The sequence below is a fragment of the Hemicordylus capensis genome, chromosome 12 (genome assembly GCF_027244095.1).
Source record: "Hemicordylus capensis ecotype Gifberg chromosome 12, rHemCap1.1.pri, whole genome shotgun sequence".
In the NCBI taxonomy this organism is placed as follows: Eukaryota; Metazoa; Chordata; class Lepidosauria; order Squamata; family Cordylidae; genus Hemicordylus; species Hemicordylus capensis.
In genome coordinates this window covers 12,894,497-12,918,444 of record NC_069668.1, presented here as the reverse complement: position 1 = coordinate 12,918,444, position 23,948 = coordinate 12,894,497, and the positions used below count along the sequence as shown (strand labels likewise).

General features: G+C 46.6%; 1 protein-coding gene and 3 long non-coding RNA genes across 4 annotated transcripts; 3 read left to right on the top strand and 1 right to left on the bottom strand.

Annotated features, from left to right (window-relative positions):
• Positions 1-2,149: 2,149 nt before the first annotated feature.
• LOC128335995 (uncharacterized) lies at positions 2,150-7,471 on the bottom strand. Its single transcript, XR_008311803.1, has 3 exons — positions 7,337-7,471; positions 5,259-5,459; positions 2,150-2,729 (listed from the first exon to the last, which is right to left on the bottom strand). It is a non-coding gene; the product is annotated as an uncharacterized LOC128335995 (long non-coding RNA).
• A 309-nt stretch (positions 7,472-7,780) lies between these two features.
• LOC128335992 (polyubiquitin-C) lies at positions 7,781-12,312 on the top strand. Its single transcript, XM_053275011.1, has 2 exons — positions 7,781-7,938; positions 9,655-12,312. Exon 2 carries the CDS (start codon positions 9,662-9,664, stop codon positions 12,173-12,175), a length of 2,514 nt encoding a protein of 837 aa, XP_053130986.1. The 5' UTR covers positions 7,781-7,938; positions 9,655-9,661; the 3' UTR covers positions 12,176-12,312.
• A 1,825-nt stretch (positions 12,313-14,137) lies between these two features.
• On the top strand, positions 14,138-17,790 carry LOC128336153 (uncharacterized). Its single transcript, XR_008311839.1, has 3 exons — positions 14,138-15,944; positions 16,425-16,940; positions 17,357-17,790. It is a non-coding gene; the product is annotated as an uncharacterized LOC128336153 (long non-coding RNA).
• A 1,585-nt stretch (positions 17,791-19,375) lies between these two features.
• On the top strand, positions 19,376-22,657 carry LOC128336137 (uncharacterized). Its single transcript, XR_008311838.1, has 3 exons — positions 19,376-20,091; positions 20,505-21,337; positions 21,749-22,657. It is a non-coding gene; the product is annotated as an uncharacterized LOC128336137 (long non-coding RNA).
• The last annotated feature ends 1,291 nt before the right edge of the window (positions 22,658-23,948 follow it).

The following is a 23,948-nucleotide window of genomic DNA, read 5'->3' as shown; positions in this document are numbered from 1 at the left end:
CCTATCTTGGAGATGCTGCCAGGGAGGGAATTTGGAACCTTCTGCTCTTTCGAGAGCGGCTCCATCCCCTGAAAGGAATCTCTTCCAGTGCTCAGACATCAAGTCTCCCATTCATATGCAACCAGGGTGGACCCTGCTTAGCTAAGAGGACAAGTCATGCTTGCTACCACAAGACCAGCTGTTCTCTGCAATTGTTCCTAGAGACTCAACGAAGGATTCTGGGGGGAGCCAGGAATGGCACACCTTGGCATCTCAGAATGCAGCGTCTCAGGACGCAGGGTCTGGCCTCTGACAAGATCTGCTGCAGACTCCTAAGAATAACCTGCTATCTTCTCTGTCCATCTCATGCTCAAACTGCATATTTGTGTCAAGGAACCAAATATAAACCATGCTGTCATTCTGCAGGGACTCAGGACTCTCTTTCCAAAGGAAACCAGGACTCCTCACCGCTGGGGGATGGGGGGGGGGCAATGCGAATATCTGGAGCCCATGTCACAGTGGCTGCCAGCCAGACCAAATTGCTTCTGGGCAGTCCTGTGGAGATGAAGCAGTCCTTTAGAGCCACTAAAGGACTAGTCCTATTCAGTAAGTTAGTCCGGATGTCAGCCAGTCGTAAGCCCCACTGTTCCCCTCAAGTTGGGGGTGGGCAGGGGGACTTCAGTTCAGCTAAGACAAACTTCCCAGGCAGGAACCCTTTGGTGCCTTGGCACCAGCCTCTGGTTTTTCCATTCCCAGAAAGCTGCGAAACAAGATGTTCTTTCTGGCCTTCAGTCAACCCTTTATCTTCTAAATCTAAGGCAGCCCTTGGTTAAATTTTAGCACTTAAGAGAATGTTCTGTTGGGGGAGAAAAGAAGGGAGGAGAGAAGAAAGGTCTGGAAAGAATGAAAGGCTGTTTCATTCCAGTTGTCTGGCGGAATTTACCCCTAAGGAGAAGCCAAAGGGGTGTAGTGCTTTGCATATAGAAAGGGACTTTGCTTTTCTCCCTTGCTATCATAACAGTCATGCTCATGTTACAGTGACTCAGCAGAAGGAAGTTTCTGGGAGCAAAGTCTGTTCTAAGCAAAAGCCCTTAGGCACACTCAGAAGCAGGAAAAGGACCTACTTCAGCAGGAATGTATGCAGCTCCCACTTATTGTATGACTGTTCAGAGTTGGTGGTGGCTGACATCCTAACAAAGTTGCATTAGTACAAGCAGATCACAGAGCTGTGCTAAAAGTGACAGGGCATCGCTCAGTGGCAGAGCCCCTGTGTTGCATGAGGAAGGTCCAAGGTTCTGTCCTTGCCAGCATCTCCAGGTGAGGCTGGGAAAGACCTCTCTCTGAAACTCTGGAGAGCTGCTGCCAGTCAGAGCAGACATTCCTGAGCTAGATGAAGCAAAGGTCTGACTCAGCAGAAGGCAGCATCACAGATTCCTATCTGATTACTTTAAGTATAGCCACAGCTGACAAGGAGTTACATCAGTATCATTTCTGAGTAAGACATTCCCAATTGCTTCAATTAGTATGTGGAAGGAGTTGTTCCAGGTGGAGAACTGTGTCCAGAAATCTGTTAGGTTATGGAGGGTTGAAGGGGAGAAACCAGGATGCATGGTGGTCACTTGCCTCCTTGACTTCCTTATTTAATTTTTAAAAGCCATCTTCTTGAGATACCACTATGGTGAGAGTGCACATGAGGGAAGTTCAGGTGAATGCAGGTGGAATATTAATCTTTTGGATCTAGCCCAAGGTTACCCATGTAAATCTGTAGCAAGGGCTCATTTGGTCTCTGTTGCGACTTGGCATGTTTTCGGTTCTGGGTTCAGAGTCCATAGTCAGTCCAAAAGATCAACTTGTTTCCTGTGGCCCCTCATAAAAAGCGCCCCTCTTGGGGGAGAGCTTAATTTCCACTTAGCAGTTTTAGATCATAGCAAATTCAGAAATAGTTTGCCTCCAGTTCACAATTATTCTAACTAGATCGGACAGGAACATGAAAGGTGTGTTAGTGCTGTGTTAAAAATATAACTGAGAGGGTTTTTTGTGAGTCACTATCACAACAGCAGCTTCCAAAACAATGGCAAGAGCTGAGATCTGTTGTCTTTAAGCGTATAAATGTGAAACTGGGAAATAAGAGTAAAAGACTCCCCAAATGCAGCTATAACCTAACAGCAGATCAAAAGCAGGCTACATTATATATATTTTCATGGATCAACATACGTTGAGATTGGGTTATATAAGCTTCTGGACTTCATAGAGTTCTTCGCTTGTTCATATGATGAACTCTGTGTGAAAGATGATGTGATTTAACACATGCTGCAGTTGGCTACCCCAGCGAAGGACTTTTGAACTGGGGAGAATAATTTTTTACCACCAGAATCTGGCACTTCACATTTGAAACATAAAATGTCATCCAGTTCTAGATAAAACACTGACTTTGGTTTCAGTTGACCTTCAGCCTAGTAAAACAACTATCATACATTTACCTCCTGCTTTGACAATATAAAGGTTACCTGATCTCCTTCTTTGGAAGGAACCAGTGAGATTCCAGTAAGACCGAAGACTAGACTGAGTACGATTCCAAATCTGATATTTCACCAGTGATGCAGATCTGGTTGGCAGGGACCAGAGACATGGTCCGTAGCATCATCACCACCCCTCTCTTTGGAACTCCCTTCCAGAGGTGATTCATCTGTTTTTTCATTGTTGTCTTGTGTGTGTTGGGGTTTTTTTGCTAGCTGACCAGAGCAGCAGTGCTGGAGGAGCAAGAAATAAATATATGTAGACAATAACTATTTCCAAAACATGGGGAAGAGCTGGTTGTGATGGTTATTTTGCTTCCTTTATCCAACCAGCTCTGTGCATATACTGAACCCTCACATGCCTTTCAGAGGCTGATCTGTTTGCATAAATGCCTTAAACACTTTCCGTGTTCAAATAAACATGGTTTGGAATTGGTTCACAATTTTTTGGTGTTGTTTTGTCATTTCAGCTGTCTCATTTGATCACACAGCTCTGCCTCTAAAGTGTTTTTTTACTGAGTGTCCAGTCTTTATCAGAACTTGGGTTTTAGTGAACAGACATCTCCACCAGTAAGTCAAACTTGTCTCAGAATATCTGGGCAAACCTGTCCCAGAATATCTGGAATATCTTGTCTGGGCTTGTTAAAAGGACGTAGTTCAGAGCTGACATTTCCAGGCTCTTAGGTCATCTGAACTCATCCTTCAGCTGCCCTGTTAGTGTTGCTTAGATGGCCAGAATTAAAACAATCACTTTACTGTTCAGTTCTAAACCATTATGCACACTTGCTCAGTTTACATAAACATGGCTGCGTAATCGCTCACTGGCAAACACAATCCATCTTACAAAAACTAAAGCTCCGTCAGGTGCAGGATTTGCTGGATTCCATAAGCAAAGTATAGCAGTGTTTGTGCCCGAGAGGCCTTGACATTCTGATTTCTTATAGAAACTGAGGTCATTCACACAATCAAAAACTGAGTCCTACCCGGGTTTGGGAGCTGTGTGTGCTCCCAGTTTTTGGTTGTGTGGAATCATGGTAGGAGGAAAAGCTACCCTGGTTTTTCTCTTACCATGCTGGTTCGAATCCCTGCTGGTATGTTTCTCAGACTATGGGAAACACCTATATTGGGCAGTAGCAATATAGGAAGATGCTGAAAGGCAATGGTCAACCCCTCCTGTAATCTACCAAAGACAACCACAGGGCTCTGTGGTTGCCAAGAGTTGATCCCGACTCGATGACACAACTTTACTTTACCACAAGACCAGCTCTCCCCCAACATACTCTGGGTGGCATCCACAGTTCCTCTTACTCTGGAACAAATACTCTTTGTTCAGCCTATTATGTTCAAGAGCACACTGAAATAATTTGTTTTTCTGATCTAGCCTTCTTTGGCCTTCTTTGAACTGCAGTCCTGAAAGCAAACAAAATGAAACCTTGGGCATTCTGTGGCTAGTTGCTTTTCTCTGGGGAGAGAGCAAAACATCATAAAGAAAGCCCTTGGTTTCTTGCTGCCACAGAAGATTTGCTGTTGCTAAGACAGGGCTCTCTGCGCCTTGTGTACAAATTGAACTCAGATAACTTTCTTTGCAGATCATTTTACAGCATTGCCCAGTGACCAGTTTTATTTTTCTAACCTCAAGCTGGGTTCTTAATTATTCTCGGTGTTTCTGGGAAATCCTAAAGCACCAATGTGACTGAGCGGGTCACAAGATCTGGATTTTTGCCCATCCTGCAATGCACTTACTAATGTGCTGTCAGCTGGTGATGGTTGTGCCTTTAGTCATCCAGAATTCTCAGGGCAACAGATAAAAATTAAATGTTTTCTCAGAGTTTTCTACACTCCAGTGTTTCTCCACAATATGGCAAAAACTACACCATATAACACTCCACATGTGATGGAGCATAAACAGAACAAAATTCACATCATTAATAAAACATATTTATACTTTAATTAGGGCCAACACAAATTCTCAGGGCAGTATGTGAGCTTCTGAATGACACAGAATTCTTCAAATGGTTGGATGTTAAAAAAAAATGTTTTATGGGGGGGAATATCCAGACCATAGTATGAAGCTTAAGCCTGGCCTGTCTTTATTTGCATATTGTTTCAGTATTAGATTTTAATACTACTACAACAAATATTTATATACCACTTTTCAACAAAAGTTCCCAAAGTGGTTTTAATAGATAAATAAAAATTAAAAAACAAATAAGGCTCCTTGTCCTCAAAGGGCCCACAATCTAAACAAACATAATTTTTTTTAGACATGTGTAAGACTCTTGCGTTACACAGAACGCTGTGTGTGAAGAAGCATGGAAAAATACTGGGGTGGGTGGGGGTGGGGACAATAAAGAAGATGTGCCACCAAGTATTGTACCTATTAAGACAGTACAGTTGGAACATACTATGGCTGGCGTTCTCAAGATTGGATCCCAAGATATTGGACGACAACTCCCTTCATCTCCTCTGGCCATTGTGGCTGAGGATGAGAGGGGCTGTAGTTAAAAAGCATCAGGGGCTGAGAGATGGCATCATCGTAGTAATAAAGGAGGTCAGAAAACATATCTCCCTGATCAGTTTCTGGAGACTCAAGTGGCCGCCAAGAATACAGAAATGGATGATCCCACAGCTAAGGTTAAACAACAACAAAACTATTAACCAAGAGTGTACTTTTAAAAGTGTTTTCAAACAGCTTTGTGCCCACTTTTTATTTCTGTGGGAAAGTCGTCTCCCTCCAGTTTCTGCTAGAAGCTTCATATTTACCGGAAGTGCTGGCAGTAAGTAGGATCCTCTCATGTTGCAAAGCTCAGGATGCAGCCTGCCCTCGTGTCTATGCCGATGTGGAAAACTGGTTCTGCAACCCAGGTCAACACAATGCAGCAAGATGCTCATCTGATGCAAGTATTAATTTCAGGTCAATTCAGAAGAGGAAATTGTGACACGGCCTGGCTGAACAGTTGTTTCCTGTTGAAACCGACAGACAGACACTGGCTTGAATTGCTGTGTGCCCCATTTCAACCCTAATATTTACAAATAAAGTTATAAACAAAACAGATTTGCAGTGTGCTTTAAGGTTTGTTTTGTAAAAGCCATTAATTCCAGGGAAACAAACTTAAAATTGGCACTCACACAGGAATAAGCACCTTATGTGACTAAATGGGTCACATATCCAAGGTCAATTAAAATGCATGAGTTATCATTTATTTATTTATTGAATGTATATACCGCTCAATATCAAAATCTCTAGGCGGTGTACAGAATTAAAACATAATACAAAATATAAAACCTTTAAAATTCATAAAAAGATAAAAAATCATAATAGATTAAAAACACATTAGAATTAAAATTCATTTAACAGACTTTACCAACCATAGTTTTTTGGGGGGGATAACAGGGTGATTAGCAGATCCCCCCCCCATTTTCAAAATAGATTTGTCTTGTATTCTAGCAATCCTTTATGTTGTGATTAGAAGTTTGGAGTTGGAAAGAAAAGGGAAAGAAGGAGAAAATGGAGGAGTTTCTGGAATAAATTCTTAGTTAAACCAGCTTAAGATTGCTCTTTGTTTTATAAATTTGGCTTCCTGGCCTTCAGATCACTCTAATCACATAAGCACTTCAGATCACAAAAGCATTTTGGCCTTTTGCTTGGGGAGTCAATAAATAAGTAAATAAATAAATAAATAAATAATGATAATAATTTAAGTTGGAGGGGTGGCATGGACCAGGGGTGACCAAACGGATGGAGGCTCTTCAGGTATGTTTGAACTACAACTCCCATCACTCCCAGCCTGAGCATTGCAGGTGAGGATGATGGGGGTTGTACTCCAACCAGCGGTCAAGAAACGGCTCAGTTCACCAGCCAGACAAACACATTTTACTTGTCGGAAGGTTCCTTGAGCTATATTGGTTCATTACTTGTCAGGATTTTTCTCACTCGCCAGGCACCAGTTCTTACTCGCCACAGACTAGTAGACTAGTGGATTTCCTGAGCCCTGACTCATTACTTGTCAGGACTTTTCTCACTTGCCAGGCACCATTTCTCACTCGCCACAGACTAGTAGATTTCCTGAGCCCTGACTCCAACCACAACTGCAGAGACTCAGCCTGGCCACCACTGACATAGACAGCGAAAAAACGTCAGTATCTGAAAGTGTCCAAACTCTGCCTAAGCTACCTCAGACAGCCATGGCTGGGGCTGGGTTTCTCCATAAAACAGTGTGGTGTAGTGGTTAGAGTGCTGGACTAGGACTGGGGAGACCCGAATTCAAATCCCCATTCAGCCATGAGACTTGCTGGGTGACTCGGGGCCAGTCACTTCTCTCTCAGCCTAGCCTACTTCAGAGGGATGCTGTGAAAGAGAAACTCAGGTATGTAGTACACCGCTCTGGGCTCCTTGGAGGAAGAGCGGGATATAAATGTAAAAATAATAATAATAAAATAATAATAAAACCTGCCCCAGGAGGATCCCATGGAGGGGCAGGAAGAAGGGTGGGATAAATCCCTAAAATATATACATTCTGCAAGAAGTGTTTTGTGAGGAGGAGAGCCGTGCTTCCCTCAGCCCACTGGGCCTCACCCAGGTCAGGTGTGGGAGAGAGAACTGGGCAGAAAGGCCCAGCCTCCTTGAATAATGTAATAACAATGAGGAACCCACGGTTTTCCACATTTTGACATTTTGGCTGACATGAATTTTAACGTTGAGGCGAATTTGACAGCCAACTGCTATAAGGATCGCCTCAGGAGGACCCAAGGGAAGCCCCCTCCCGGGTCGCGCGCCAGTTTACTCCCTCCCCCTTCACTGCATGCGCAGAGCAACCCTGCTACCCTTCCTTCCCCCTTACCCGCTTCTCGAAATCTGCTTCTCTGAGGCGGCGGGCCTTAGCAACAAGAATGACCTCACTCGCCACCAATCACCGGCGAACAACTCATGGCCGTCAGTTTCTCTCCCCCCCCGCCCCGATTCTTCCAGAGCTTTCCCACTGATCGCCTCACCCGGGAACCAACCGGCGTCCGCTTTCTCCTCGCTCCCACCAATGGCAACCAAGTCCTGCTTAGTTCGCCCCCTCGAAACCTCGCCACGACCGGATCCGTTCCAGATATCCCTCCGCCCATCAAGAACAATACAATAGTTTTGCTCGTATTGGGCCCAGTACAAGCCACTCCGCCTATTTTTGTTCCCTGAGCAGACAAGCCGTGAGGATAAATATACTGGCGGGCAAGAAAGGATCTCTTCACCATTCGGCTGAGGGGCTATTTTCTTTTGGCGGAAGGTCACTTGAGCATGCATCCTGGGAGGGGCGACGAGTAACAGAACCCTATAAATAACAGTGGGCGACGTCGCTTCCGCAGATAGACGTGAACTGCCGCCGCGAGAGGATCCTGGGTTGCAAGAGGCGAGCGATAACTTATTTTAGGTTTCTCTTTGGGGTGCTCAACCGGCGAGGTAAGCTAGAGGGGATGCGCCTGTAAAATAGCATAAAATTGCAGCCTAATTTTTTCTCAGTGTGGGGCCCTGTGGCGGCGTCACTGTCGCCCATTGTGGCGAGGAGGGGGGAGGCCTTGGTGGGCTATGGGGGGCCGCGGGGAACACCCCCCAAAGAAGGGATGGGGTGGAGCGTGACGGGTGTGGCTGAGCCAGCGCGGCGCTCCTGGCGCCTCTCAGGTAAAAAGAGGATGGCGAGGAAAGGGGTTAAAAAACCCCTAGACCAGGGCTGCTCAACTTAGGCCTTCGCTGTGGGTGTGGGCTTACAATCCCTGGCTGTGGGCCCCTGTGGTGGGGGATTGTTGTAGTCCAGAAACAGCGGGTGGGGTGGGGGACTATGTGGAGCAGGCTTGCCGATGGGTGGTTGGCGGTGCGAGGAGCAACAAATAAACGGGGAAAGGGGCCATGGGCGAAGGACAAAGGAGGGTGGAGGCTTCGGGGATGGGTGCTCTTGTACCTGGCTCTGCTGCCCACACTTGCCTAGGCAGTCTGGAGACACTCTGGCGGTGGGGAGGAGAGGGGGTGCTGTCTTTGGGTTGGGTCGCCTGTAGGGTTCCCTATAGAGGAGTTAGTTTGGCATAGAGATTAGGGTGTTGGACCAGGTCTGGAGAGAATGGCATTCAAATCCCCATTTAACCATGAAACTCACTGGGTGTTTCTGGGCCAGTCAATGTATCTACAAGAGGGTTTTTGGGCCAGTCTAAGCTACTACAAGAGGGTTGTTGTGAGGGCAGTTATAACCATGTATGCAGTTCTGGGCTCTTTGGAGGAAGAGCAGGATATAAGTGTACAAATTAAATTTAAGTTAAAATCTAGAAGTGTGGATTGGAGGCTGGGGTGGGCTTACCTTTGTGGAAGCTGTCCTCCTGGATGTGTGATGCATGTACAGCATGCCAATCCGCAACAACAGCACTGCAAAGTCGTCTATTGGGTGCTCTCAAATGGAGCTCTATTCCTTTCTCACCCCAGCTGGAGACTTGGCAGCTGACAAGAGAAGCCCAGCTGCTACTGAGGCAGTCTCTCTTCAGCACAGGACAAGATGGCAGCTCCCTTCATGTCCTGTACAGCTGCCATCTTGTCCTGTGCTGAAGAGAGTCCGCCCCAGTGGCAGCTGGCCAACTACGTCAGTTTCATCTGCCAAGTCTCCGGTTGGGGTCAGAATGGAATAGAGCTGCATTTGAGAGCACCCAATATATGATTTTTCAGGGCTGTCATTGTGGATTGGCACAGGATTCGTTTGAATGAGCCTTCCATCCTTCCGAGGTCGATAAAATGAGTACCCAGAATGTTGGGGGCAATATGCCAAATCATTGTAAACCGCTTAGAGAGCTTCCAGCTATAGAGCGGTATATAAATGTAAGTGCTATTGCTATTAAGCAAGGCAGGGTTTTCAACTCCATAATCCATGGAAGGTAGCATTCCCTTGATTCAGCCACCCAACCCATACAGTTGTTGACTTTGTCTCGGTGGCTGATTGCACTGTGTGTGTGTGGGGGGGTGTGCTTTTTCAGTTGAAAGGTGCACTGAGCAAAACTGTGATCCAGTGGGGGTGTGGCAAGATGTTTGAGTATTGAATGTGTTTCTCAGTGTAGCATTACTGGGTTCAGCCTACATTGCTGGAAGGGAAAGGAGTCCTGAATCTCATAGGGATGTCTTGATTTTGCTGTGTCATTGCAGATAAAAAATGCAGATCTTTGTGAAGACCCTGACTGGCAAGACCATCACCCTGGAGGTGGAGCCCAGCGACACCATTGAAAATGTGAAGGCTAAGATCCAGGACAAGGAGGGCATTCCCCCCGACCAGCAGAGGCTGATCTTTGCCGGCAAGCAGCTGGAAGATGGCCGCACCCTCTCCGACTACAACATCCAGAAAGAGTCCACCCTCCATCTTGTGCTGCGTCTGAGGGGAGGCATGCAGATCTTTGTGAAGACCCTGACTGGCAAGACCATCACCCTGGAGGTGGAGCCCAGCGACACAATTGAAAATGTGAAGGCTAAGATCCAGGACAAGGAGGGCATTCCCCCCGACCAGCAGAGGCTGATCTTTGCCGGCAAGCAGCTGGAAGATGGCCGTACCCTCTCCGACTACAACATCCAGAAAGAGTCCACCCTCCATCTTGTGCTGCGTCTGAGGGGAGGCATGCAGATCTTTGTGAAGACCCTGACTGGCAAGACCATCACCCTGGAGGTGGAGCCCAGCGACACCATTGAAAATGTGAAGGCTAAGATCCAGGACAAGGAGGGCATTCCCCCCGACCAGCAGAGGCTGATCTTTGCCGGCAAGCAGCTGGAAGATGGCCGCACCCTCTCCGACTACAACATCCAGAAAGAGTCCACCCTCCATCTTGTGCTGCGTCTGAGGGGAGGCATGCAGATCTTTGTGAAGACCCTGACTGGCAAGACCATCACCCTGGAGGTGGAGCCCAGCGACACCATTGAAAATGTGAAGGCTAAGATCCAGGACAAGGAGGGCATTCCCCCCGACCAGCAGAGGCTGATCTTTGCCGGCAAGCAGCTGGAAGATGGCCGCACCCTCTCCGACTACAACATCCAGAAAGAGTCCACCCTCCATCTTGTGCTGCGTCTGAGGGGAGGCATGCAGATCTTTGTGAAGACCCTGACTGGCAAGACCATCACCCTGGAGGTGGAGCCCAGCGACACCATTGAAAATGTGAAGGCTAAGATCCAGGACAAGGAGGGCATTCCCCCCGACCAGCAGAGGCTGATCTTTGCCGGCAAGCAGCTGGAAGATGGCCGTACCCTCTCCGACTACAACATCCAGAAAGAGTCCACCCTCCATCTTGTGCTGCGTCTGAGGGGAGGCATGCAGATCTTTGTGAAGACCCTGACTGGCAAGACCATCACCCTGGAGGTGGAGCCCAGCGACACCATTGAAAATGTGAAGGCTAAGATCCAGGACAAGGAGGGCATTCCCCCCGACCAGCAGAGGCTGATCTTTGCCGGCAAGCAGCTGGAAGATGGCCGCACCCTCTCCGACTACAACATCCAGAAAGAGTCCACCCTCCATCTTGTGCTGCGTCTGAGGGGAGGCATGCAGATCTTTGTGAAGACCCTGACTGGCAAGACCATCACCCTGGAGGTGGAGCCCAGTGACACCATTGAAAACGTGAAGGCTAAGATCCAGGACAAGGAGGGCATTCCCCCCGACCAGCAGAGGCTGATCTTTGCCGGCAAGCAGCTGGAAGATGGCCGCACCCTCTCCGACTACAACATCCAGAAAGAGTCCACCCTCCATCTTGTGCTGCGTCTGAGGGGAGGCATGCAGATCTTTGTGAAGACCCTGACTGGCAAGACCATCACCCTGGAGGTGGAGCCCAGCGACACCATTGAAAATGTGAAGGCTAAGATCCAGGACAAGGAGGGCATTCCCCCCGACCAGCAGAGGCTGATCTTTGCCGGCAAGCAGCTGGAAGATGGCCGTACCCTCTCCGACTACAACATCCAGAAAGAGTCCACCCTCCATCTTGTGCTGCGTCTGAGGGGAGGCATGCAGATCTTTGTGAAGACCCTGACTGGCAAGACCATCACCCTGGAGGTGGAGCCCAGCGACACCATTGAAAATGTGAAGGCTAAGATCCAGGACAAGGAGGGCATTCCCCCCGACCAGCAGAGGCTGATCTTTGCCGGCAAGCAGCTGGAAGATGGCCGCACCCTCTCCGACTACAACATCCAGAAAGAGTCCACCCTCCATCTTGTGCTGCGTCTGAGGGGAGGCATGCAGATCTTTGTGAAGACCCTGACTGGCAAGACCATCACCCTGGAGGTGGAGCCCAGTGACACCATTGAAAACGTGAAGGCTAAGATCCAGGACAAGGAGGGCATTCCCCCCGACCAGCAGAGGCTGATCTTTGCCGGCAAGCAGCTGGAAGATGGCCGCACCCTCTCCGACTACAACATCCAGAAAGAGTCCACCCTCCATCTTGTGCTGCGTCTGAGGGGAGGCATGCAGATCTTTGTGAAGACCCTGACTGGCAAGACCATCACCCTGGAGGTGGAGCCCAGTGACACCATTGAAAACGTGAAGGCTAAGATCCAGGACAAGGAGGGCATTCCCCCCGACCAGCAGAGGCTGATCTTTGCCGGCAAGCAGCTGGAAGATGGCCGCACCCTCTCCGACTACAACATCCAGAAAGAGTCCACTCTGCACTTGGTCCTGCGCCTGAGAGGTGGCTGTTAGATGTTACAGATTCTGTTTGCAAGTTGCCAATAGTATTTGTTTGCACTGTAGCAGTTTAATGTTGTAAGGTAAATGCAAGTTTCAGTAACTGCTGGACTGTTTGTGTAAATGCTAATAAAGTTTTCTGTTGCACATTACTTCACAGTACTCCCGAATAATAAATTTTTACTCTGGGTTTTATCCATTGTCCATCTAATTGGTGCTCCAGAACACTTTCCTGTTGGGTGATTTCCAAGTTTTTCAAGGTATAACAAAGTATATTCTGGGTAAGAAACCAAAGTAATATACAGCCTTATTTTAACAACATTCTATTAGGGCACAGAGGTGTTAACGCTGCTAGAAAAGGATGAAAAAGAATTAAAGCCTATTCAAGTGTTTCTGAAATTCCAAAACACACTGGGGTTGTAAACACTGTTGAAATCCAACTCTACAAGTAAAAGCAACGCAGCTGTAAATGCCTCTTAAAAAATGATTTCACAAAGTACTTCAAATTACTCCGTGCTTAACCACTAGTTGGGCAATAGCTTCAAATCCTGGACATGACTGGATACCTTAAATGAGAACTAGCCATGCTATTTTTAGTTACATAGGCCAAGTTGTGTGATATACACAGAACTTGCTATATGGCATGAAGATTGAAGAGGGGGGATTAAGTTTTCTACACACTGTAGAACAAAACTCGGATGTCAGTAATACCCAGTCTTGTATCTCCACAGATAAGCAATATTGCCACAGCAAAATAAAAATCAATAGCTGAGAAAATACAGATAACAGGCAACTCTTGAAGCACTTGGGGATGTCCAGCTTTAAAATGGTGTGTAATGATAGTGACTTGCAATCCAACATCTGGGTACATGATACCCATGATCTACAGCACAATGGCTTTTGTGCTTGGGATAATGGGAGCTGTATTCCCAGATGTTGGGTTAGAAGACTTCTGGCTTGCTCACATCATGAAGCCATTATTTTATTTTATTTTTTTATGTTTATATCCTGCTCCTCCAAGGAGCCCAGAGCGGTGGCTCTTCCCATTCCCTAAGGGGAATATCTTCCATGTAGTCTCCCATTCATATGCAACCAGGTCAGACCCTACTACCCCAAGACCAGCTCTCCCGCCTTTTGATTGATCAAGTGCCATCAAGTCGGTGTTTGACCACACAGTTAGATTCTCTCCAGGATGATCAGTCTTCAACTTGGTCTTTATGGGGTCTCAGTGGGGCATTCACTGCTGTTGTAAGCAAGTCCATCTACCTTGCTGCTGGCCGTCTTTTCAGAGACTACTTTTTGATGTAGGAGTCTCTGCACACACCTCTTCTCCCACGTAACCTTTTTTTGCCTTTGCATAGCAAACAAAGGGCAGGTCTCCTCTCAGACAGTTGGTGGTTTTCTCTGCTTGGGATAGCAACACTCAAAACGTGTGGGTTAGCCTGTACATATACATTTGAGTCTGCACACCTTGAACTCTCTGATCTGTCGGCATTAACTTGCTGCTCCAAAATGGGTGCCGGTCTAGGGATCCTCAGTATCCTGGTTACTGCCCTCTTGGGGACACCGCTGTCAGTTGCAGCAATAGGTTTGTGGTGTGTCTCACCCCACACACCCCTCAACATCTGCCATAAATCCAACACTTATGGTTTAAGTGTGTGTGCTCGGTCGGCCGGGCGATCGGGAACCCCACGGAGGCTTCAGGGCAGGGCACTGAGCATGCGCAGTCTGTAGGGCCGGAGACACCAAGGCGAAAACCTGGCTCTGGGATGTTGGCGGGCTTCCCGCGTTCTTCATCCTGCCCCCGCCCTCTCCCGGGAGCCCAACCCGCTTCCCTGATTGGCTGTCTGGATGAGCGGTGGCAGGGCTGATTGGCTGGGCGTTTGACAGCTGGTTCCGCCTCCCGCAGCTGAAGCGAAGCGCCTTTTTTGAACTAGGATAGGAAACATAATTTCTGAGGCGGCGACCGAGGGGGCAAGGAGGTCGCCACACGTGTGGTCTCGGGAGGGGAGGGGGAGCGGCCAGCCACCATGGGGCTTCCTCCTCAAAGAACAGCCTCTGAGGCACTGGCAGGAGCTGGGGGGCTCCCAGCCCCACGGCCACCCCCGCCACTGAAAAAAGCTCTGAGGGAAAACTGGCTCAAAATATAAGCCTCTCAGAGAGGAGAGAGACACTGCTGTGAGGGGTGACAGGACCCTCTTGCTGTGGAAACCTTTTAAGAAAATTTTACCTATATATGTATATTTAAAGTCCCTGAGGGGGAACAAGAGTTTCTCAGTGGGAAGCTGCTTAGGATTCCCCTTGCCAACAAAAAGGAATAAAGGTCTCTGAGGGGAAACCCCTTGCCAAATTATATTATATCTATCTATCTATATCTGTGGGGAGACAAGAGTTTCTCAGTAGGAAGCTCACCTCTCTGCTTTGGCTTCAGCTTGCCAAAAAAAGGAGGGGAAAGCCCTCTCTAAGGGGAAAGGGAGGATTCAAAGTGTGGAGTGTATCTCTTTGCTTTGGCTTCATCTGCCAAAAAATAAAAGTCTCTGAGGGAAACAGTTTCTCAATGGGGAGTTCACCTCTCTGCTTTAGCTTCATTTTGCCAAAAAAAGAAAGAAAGGGAGGGAGCGGGGAGTCTCTCAGGCGACTTTCCTTCTCTTTTGTTAAAAAATTATCTGAGGAAAAGGCAATCTCCAAGACAGTGCAAAAAAGGGCTATGATTTTCTGAGGAAAGGCTGTCTCTCAGACAGTCAAGGGCTACAGGCCCAGCCTCAGGACAAGTCCCTTTTCCACAGGAAAAGGAGGAAGCCACTTGAGGAATGCTATGCTGCCAGGACAAGGCTTTTTAAAAGAATAGTTTCTGGGAGAATGGCAGGAATAGGGGTTTCAAGCCTGCCAACTTGGCCTTTACCTCTGTCTCACCTAAGAAGTGTCTGAGCCTGAGGGGGAACAGGGTCTATAAGGGAGGCATTCATCTCTGCTTTGATTTCAACTTGCAAAAAAAGAAAGAAGAAGAAGAAGAAGAAGTTTGAGAGGAAACAGAGTTTCTAAGTGGGGAGTTAATTTCTCTACTTGGGCTACATCCTGCCAAAAAAGGGTTTCTGAGGAGAACATAGAGTTTCTAAGGGGGGGATTCATCTCCCTGCTTTGGCTTCATCCTGCCAAAACAACTCTGAGGATGCTGCAGCCGTGCTGGCGTGAACAAAAGCCCTGCCACCTCACTGCCCACATTTACAGCATTTTGTCTGCCGAGGGCAAAGCGCAGCAGATTCATCCTCCTGTCCTCAGAAGGCTGGGGCGCCACAGTCTTCTGCATTACAGCAAAAATCTGCCCACTATTAAAGCGTTCTTTCTCTCTGCATACAAATGTTATAAATATGCACAGCGTAGGGCAGGACTTCTGAGCACAATGGCACCAGGGCTGTGGCAGAAAACTATGAGGTCAGGGGCTGTGTAAATACAGACGGGCTGGCTCTAATATTGGAAAAATCTGTTGTTTTAGGAACTGTCAGTAGAAGCTTCAGGCTTCTTTATCCCCACCAAGAGCTTTTTGGGGCAGCATAATTTCTAAGATAGTGGCTGATGGATTGGGACATGCTTCATGTGTGTTAGAAGCCTCAGGCTTCTGGCAGCATAATCTCTAAAAGGGTGGCTAGCTTGAATGGAACACTCTTCATGAGTGTTCCATTCTGACTCCAAGGAAGAAACAGAATTGGCACACCATTCGCAAGGACCTCCATGCCTGAACATTGATGTTGGAACATTTTCTCCTGCCAAGTGGCCTCTGTGGCAGGTAAGGCTGAAAGACAGGGACAGGACCAACAAAAAGAGAACTCTCCGGGAGTAGAAGATGATCTAATGACCGGGCAGGGGGAGTCCTTAGCTTTGTGATTGTGTTCTATGATGAAGCTCTTCGTCAGAGGATTGAAGAACGTAAAACCAAAATGTTTGCTCAAAATTTGCCATTGATTCTCACAGATTTATTTATTTATTTATTTGAAATATTTCTATACTGCCCCAAACTCTGGGTGGTTTACAATGAATATACAAATGGAAAACAAACTGTAGTCCGTTTCCTACAAAATCTTATATGTAATCTGTAACATTTAACTTTGAATCTGATCTGTGATGTTTTATTGTAAATCTCTTGGGACCTGAGTTTGGAGTAGTATAGAAATAGGCTGAATTAAAAAATAATCCTTAGCAACCTGCTAAAATTAAAAGACAAAGATCTGATCATTCACACACCAAAATATTTTTTCTTTTTCTCCAGATTTCAAGAAAGCACTAAAGAAGTCTTAAGAATGAATTAAAGGAAGCAACGACGCACGACAGATGCCAAACCAAGGGCTGCATAACTCAATCACAACGCACTGTGAATTATTTCCAAAAGAAGCCCAAGCCTTCTTTATTCTCCTGCCAGCTTTGTCAGGCATCATAATCTCTCAAATGGTCCCTGTCCTGAATGCAACATGCTTCATGCGTGTTAGAGGAGCTTCAGGCTTCTGTAGTTTCTCAATGGCTGTGGGAGGCAGCATCATGCCTAAGATGGTGGCTTTTCTTGAAAGGAACATGCTTCATGCATGTTAGGAGCTTCATGCTTCTGTATTTTCTCAATGGCTGCGGGAGGCAGCACCATCCTTGGCTGTCTTGAATGGAATATTCTTCATGCATGTTCCATTCTGCCCTCTGAAGAATGGTTGGCAAGAAGGAACAGAATTGGTGCAATGTTCAATGCCTGAACTTTGATGTTGGGACGTTTTCTCCACCCAAGTGGCCTGTGCAGCCGGTAAGGTGAAAGAAAGGGATGGGACAAACAAATAGAAAACTCTCAGGGTGTAGGAGATGATCTCACAGGGTGAGGGAGGTAAATCCTGGCTGTGCCATTGCGTTCTATGATGGAGCTCCATCAGAAGACAATCAAAACGTTTGCTCAGAATTATTAGCAATGGATGGTCACAGGTTAATATAAGAATGAAAAAGAAAATTGTGAACAGTCAATTTACCACATAATCTTATTTATTTACTATGTAACATTTAACTTTGCATTTGATTTATGATATTTTATTGTAAATCTCCCCGGGACATAAGTTTGGGGTGGTATAGAAATAGGCTGAATAAAGAAACAATACTTAGCAACCTGCTAAATTTACAAGACAAAGATGTGATCATTCCCCCTCCAAAATCTTTCTTCCTTTTTTCCAGATTTCAAGAAAGAACGAAAGGAAGCAACAATGCACGACAGAAGCCAAACCAGGGGCTCCATTGAAAGATGGCCCCTGTCCTGAATGGAACATGCTTCACGCATGTTAGGAGCTTCATGCTTCTGTAGTTTCTCAATGCCTGTGGGAGGCAGCATCATCTCTAAGATGGTGGCTCTCTTGAATGGAACATGCTTCACGCATGTTAGGAGCTTGATGCTTCTGTAGTTTCTCAATGCCTGTGGGAGGCAGCATCATCTCTAAGATGGTGGCTGTCCGGAATGGGACATGCTTCACCCATGTTAGGAGCTTCATGCTTCTGTAGTTTCTCAATGCCTGTGGGAGGCAGCATCATCTCTAAGATGGTGGCTCTCTTGAATGGAACATGCTTCACGCATGTTAGGAGCTTGATGCTTCTGTAGTTTCTCAATGCCTGTGGGAGGCAGCATCATCTCTAAGATGGTGGCTGTCCGGAATGGAACGTACTTCACGCATGTTAGGAGCTTCATGCTTCTGTAGTTTCTCAATGCCTGTGGGAGGCAGCATCATCTCTAAGATGGTGGCTGTCTTGAATGAAACGTGCTTCACGCATGTTAGGAGCTTCATGCTTCTGTAGTTTCTCAATGCCTGTGGGAGGCAGCATCATCTCTAAGATGGTGGCTGTCTTGAATAGAACATGCTTCACTCATGTTAGGAGTTTCATGCTTCTGTAGTTTCTCAATGCCTGTGGGAGGCAGCATCATCTCTCAGATGGTGGCTGTCTTGAATGAAACATGCTTCACGCATGTTAGGAGCTTCATGCTTCTGTAGTTTCTCAATGCCTGTGGGAGGCAGCATCATCTCTCAGATGGTGGCTGTCTTGGATGAAACATGCTTCACGCATGTTAGGAGCTTCATGCTTCTGTAGTTCCTTAATGCCTGTAAGAGGCAGCATCATCCCTAAGATGGTGGCTTTATTGTATGGAACATGTTTCATGCATGTTCCATTCTGCCCTCTGAAGAATGCTTTGACAAGAAGAAACAGAATTGGCACACCTTTCTCAAGGACCTCCATGCCTGAATATTGATGTTGGAACGTTTTCTCCTCCCAAGCGGCGTCTCTGGCAGGTAAGGCTGAAAGACAAGTTTGGGACCAACAAAAAGAGACCTCTCAGGGTGTAGGAGATGATCTCACAGGGTGGGGGCAGGGGGAGACCCTAGCTGTGCCATTGCATTCTATGATGGAGCTCCTCATTAGAGGACAGTATATCCAAAATATTTGCTCCAAATTTATTTGCCATGAATTGTCACAGGATAAGATAAAAAGGGGGGGGGGAAGTGAACATTATCAACAAAATCTGATAGGAACCTTTAACTTTGCATTTAATTTGTGATGTTTTCTTGTAAATCTCCCCAGGACATAAGTTTGGGGTGGTATAGAAACAGGCTGGATAAAGAAATTATCATTAGCAACCTACTAAATTTACAAAACAAAGATGTGATTATTCCCACTCCAAAATCTTTCTTCCTTTCCTCCAGATTTCAAGAAAGAACGAAAAGAATCTGAAGAAAGAACGAAAGGAAGCAACAATGCACGACAGAAGCCAAACCAGGGCTCCATTGACAAATGGTCCCTGTCCTGAATGGAACATGCTTCACCCATGTTAGGAGCTTCATGCTTCTGTAGTTTCTCAATGCCTGTGGGAGACAGCATCATCTCTAAGATGGTGGCTGTCTTGAATGGAACATTCTTCACGCATGTTAGGAGCTTCATGCTTCTGTAGTTTCTCAATCCCTGTGGGAGGCAGCATCATCTCTAAGATGGTCCCTGTCCTGAATGGAACGTGCTTCACGCATGTTAGGAGCTTCACGCTTCTGTAGTTTCTCAATGCCTGTGGGAGGCAGCATCATCTCTAAGATGGTCCCTGTCCTGAATGGAACGTGCTTCACGCATGTTAGGAGCTTCATGCTTCTGTAGTTTCTCAATGCCTGTGGGAGGCAGCATCATCTCTCAGATGGTGGCTGTCTTGGATGAAACATGCTTCATGCATGTTAGGAGCTTCACGCTTCTGTAGTTTCTCAATGCCTGTGGGAGGCAGAATCATCTCTAAGATGGTCCCTGTCCTGAATGGAACATGCTTCATGCATGTTAGGAGCTTCATGCTTCTGTAGTTTCTCAATGCCTGTGGGAGGCAGCATCATCTCTCAGATGGTCCCTGTCCTGAATGGAACGTGCTTCACGCATGTTAGGAGCTTCATGCTTCTGTAGTTTCTCAATGCCTGTGGGAGGCAGCATCATCTCTCAGATGGTCCCTGTCCTGAATGGAACGTGCTTCACGCATATTAGGAGCTTCATGCTTCTGTAGTTTCTCAATGCCTGTGGGAGGCAGAATCATCTCTAAGATGGTCCCTGTCCTGAATGGAACGTGCTTCACGCATGTTAGGAGCTTCATGCTTCTGTAGTTTCTCAATGCCTGTGGGAGGCAGCATCATCTCTCAGATGGTGGCTGTCCTGAATGGAACATGCTTCACGCATGTTAGGAGCTTCATGCTTCTGTAGTTCCTTAATGCCTGTAAGAGGCAGCATCATCCCTAAGATGGTGGCTTTATTGTATGGAACATGTTTCATGCATGTTCCATTCTGCCCTCTGAAGAATGCTTTGACAAGAAGAAACAGAATTGGCACACCTTTCTCAAGGACCTCCATGCCTGAATATTGATGTTGGAACGTTTTCTCCTCCCAAGCGGCGTCTCTGGCAGGTAAGGCTGAAAGAGAAGTTTGGGACCAACAAAAAGAGACCTCTCAGGCTGTAGGAGATGATCTCACAGGGTGGGGGCAGGGGGGAGACCCTAGCTGTGCCATTGCATTCTATGATGGAGCTCCTCATTAGAGGACAGTATATCCAAAATATTTGCTCCAAATTTATTTGCCATGAATTGTCACAGGATAAGATAAAAAGAGGGGGGGGGGAGTGAACATTATCAACAAAATCTGATAGGAGCCTTTAACTTTGCATTTAATTTGTGATGTTTTCTTGTAAATCTCTCCGGGGCATAAGTTTGGGGTGGTATAGAAACAGGCTGAATAAAGAAATTATCATTAGCAACCTGCTAAATTTACAAAACAAAGATGTGATTATTCCCACTCCAAAATCTTTCTTCCTTTCCTCCAGATTTCAAGAAAGAACGAAAAGAATCTGAAGAAAGAACGAAAGGAAGCAACAATGCACGACAGAAGCCGAACCAGGGCTCCATTGACAAATGGTCCCTGTCCTGAATGGAACATGCTTCACGCATGTTAGGAGCTTGATGCTTCTGTAGTTTCTCAATGCCTGTGGGAGGCAGCATCATCTCTAAGATGGTCCCTGTCCTGAATGGAACGTGCTTCACGCATGTTAGGAGCTTCATGCTTCTGTAGTTTCTCAATGCCTGTGGGAGGCAGCATCATCTCTAAGATGGTGGCTGTCTTGGATGAAACATGCTTCATGCATGTTAGGAGCTTCACGCTTCTGTAGTTTCTCAATGCCTGTGGGAGGCAGCATCATCTCTAAGATGGTCCCTGTCCTGAATGGAACATGCTTCATGCATGTTAGGAGCTTCATGCTTCTGTAGTTTCTCAATGCCTGTGGGAGGCAGCATCATCTCTCAGATGGTGGCTGTCTTGAATGAAACATGCTTCACGCATGTTAGGAGCTTCATGCTTCTGTAGTTTCTCAATGCCTGTGGGAGGCAGCATCATCTCTCAGATGGTGGCTGTCTTGGATGAAACATGCTTCACGCATGTTAGGAGCTTCATGCTTCTGTAGTTCCTTAATGCCTGTAAGAGGCAGCATCATCCCTAAGATGGTGGCTTTATTGTATGGAACATGTTTCATGCATGTTCCATTCTGCCCTCTGAAGAATGCTTTGACAAGAAGAAACAGAATTGGCACACCTTTCTCAAGGACCTCCATGCCTGAATATTGATGTTGGAACGTTTTCTCCTCCCAAGCGGCGTCTCTGGCAGGTAAGGCTGAAAGAGAAGTTTGGGACCAACAAAAAGAGACCTCTCAGGGTGTAGGAGATGATCTCACAGGGTGGGGGCAGGGGGAGACCCTAGCTGTGCCATTGCATTCTATGATGGAGCTCCTCATTAGAGGACAGTATATCCAAAATATTTGCTCCAAATTTATTTGCCATGAATTGTCACAGGATAAGATAAAAAGGGGGGGGGGAAGTGAACATTATCAACAAAATCTGATAGGAACCTTTAACTTTGCATTTAATTTGTGATGTTTTCTTGTAAATCTCCCCAGGACATAAGTTTGGGGTGGTATAGAAACAGGCTGGATAAAGAAATTATCATTAGCAACCTACTAAATTTACAAAACAAAGATGTGATTATTCCCACTCCAAAATCTTTCTTCCTTTCCTCCAGATTTCAAGAAAGAACGAAAAGAATCTGAAGAAAGAACGAAAGGAAGCAACAATGCACGACAGAAGCCAAACCAGGGCTCCATTGACAAATGGTCCCTGTCCTGAATGGAACATGCTTCACGCATGTTAGGAGCTTCATGCTTCTGTAGTTTCTCAATGCCTGTGGGAGGCAGCATCATCTCTAAGATGGTCCCTGTCCTGAATGGAACGTGCTTCACGCATGTTAGGAGCTTCACGCTTCTGTAGTTTCTCAATGCCTGTGGGAGGCAGCATCATCTCTAACATGGTCCCTGTCCTGAATGGAACGTGCTTCACGCATGTTAGGAGCTTCATGCTTCTGTAGTTTCTCAATGCCTGTGGGAGGCAGCATCATCTCTCAGATGGTGGCTGTCTTGGATGAAACATGCTTCATGCATGTTAGGAGCTTCACGCTTCTGTAGTTTCTCAATGCCTGTGGGAGGCAGAATCATCTCTAAGATGGTCCCTGTCCTGAATGGAACATGCTTCATGCATGTTAGGAGCTTCATGCTTCTGTAGTTTCTCAATGCCTGTGGGAGGCAGCATCATCTCTCAGATGGTCCCTGTCCTGAATGGAACGTGCTTCACGCATGTTAGGAGCTTCATGCTTCTGTAGTTTCTCAATGCCTGTGGGAGGCAGCATCATCTCTCAGATGGTCCCTGTCCTGAATGGAACGTGCTTCACGCATATTAGGAGCTTCATGCTTCTGTAGTTTCTCAATGCCTGTGGGAGGCAGAATCATCTCTAAGATGGTCCCTGTCCTGAATGGAACGTGCTTCACGCATGTTAGGAGCTTCATGCTTCTGTAGTTTCTCAATGCCTGTGGGAGGCAGCATCATCTCTCAGATGGTGGCTGTCGTGAATGGAACATGCTTCACGCATGTTAGGAGCTTCATGCTTCTGTAGTTTCTCAATGCCTGTGGGAGGCAGCATCATCTCTCAGATGGTGGCTGTCCTGAATGGAACATGCTTCATGCATGTTAGGAGCTTCATGCTTCTGTAGTTTCTCAATGCCTGTGGGAGGCAGAATCATCTCTAAGATGGTGGCTGTCCGGAATGGAACGTGCTTCATGCATGTTAGGAGCTTCACGCTTCTGTAGTTTCTCAATGCCTGTGGGAGGCAGCATCATCTCTAAGATGGTCCCTGTCCTGAATGGAACGTGCTTCACGCATGTTAGGAGCTTCACGCTTCTGTAGTTTCTCAATACCTGTGGGAGGCAGCATCATCTCTCAGATGGTCCCTGTCCTGAATGGAACGTGCTTCACGCATGTTAGGAGCTTCATGCTTCTGTAGTTTCTCAATGCCTGTGGGAGGCAGCATCATCTCTCAGATGGTGGCTGTCTTGAATGAAACATGCTTCACGCATGTTAGGAGCTTCATGCTTCTGTAGTTCCTTAATGCCTGTAAGAGGCAGCATCATCCCTAAGATGGTGGCTTTATTGTATGGAACATGTTTCATGCATGTTCCATTCTGCCCTCTGAAGAATGCTTTGACAAGAAGAAACAGAATTGGCACACCTTTCTCAAGGACCTCCATGCCTGAATATTGATGTTGGAACGTTTTCTCCTCCCAAGCGGCGTCTCTGGCAGGTAAGTCTGAAAGAGAAGTTTGGGACCAACAAAAAGAGACCTCTCAGGCTGTAGGAGATGATCTCACAGGGTGGGGGCAGGGGGGAGACCCTAGCTGTGCCATTGCATTCTATGATGGAGCTCCTCATTAGAGGACAGTATATCCAAAATATTTGCTCCAAATTTATTTGCCATGAATTGTCACAGGATAAGATAAAAAGAGGGGGGGGAGTGAACATTATCAACAAAATCTGATAGGAGCCTTTAACTTTGCATTTAATTTGTGATGTTTTCTTGTAAATCTCCCCGGGACATAAGTTTGGGGTGGTATAGAAACAGGCTGAATAAAGAAATTATCATTAGCAACCTGCTAAATTTACAAAACAAAGATGTGATTATTCCCACTCCAAAATCTTTCTTCCTTTCCTCCAGATTTCAAGAAAGAACGAAAAGAATCTGAAGAAAGAACGAAAGGAAGCAACAATGCACGACAGAAGCCGAACCAGGGCTCCATTGACAAATGGTCCCTGTCCTGAATGGAACATGCTTCACCCATGTTAGGAGCTTCATGCTTCTGTAGTTTCTCAATGCCTGTGGGAAGCAGCATCATCT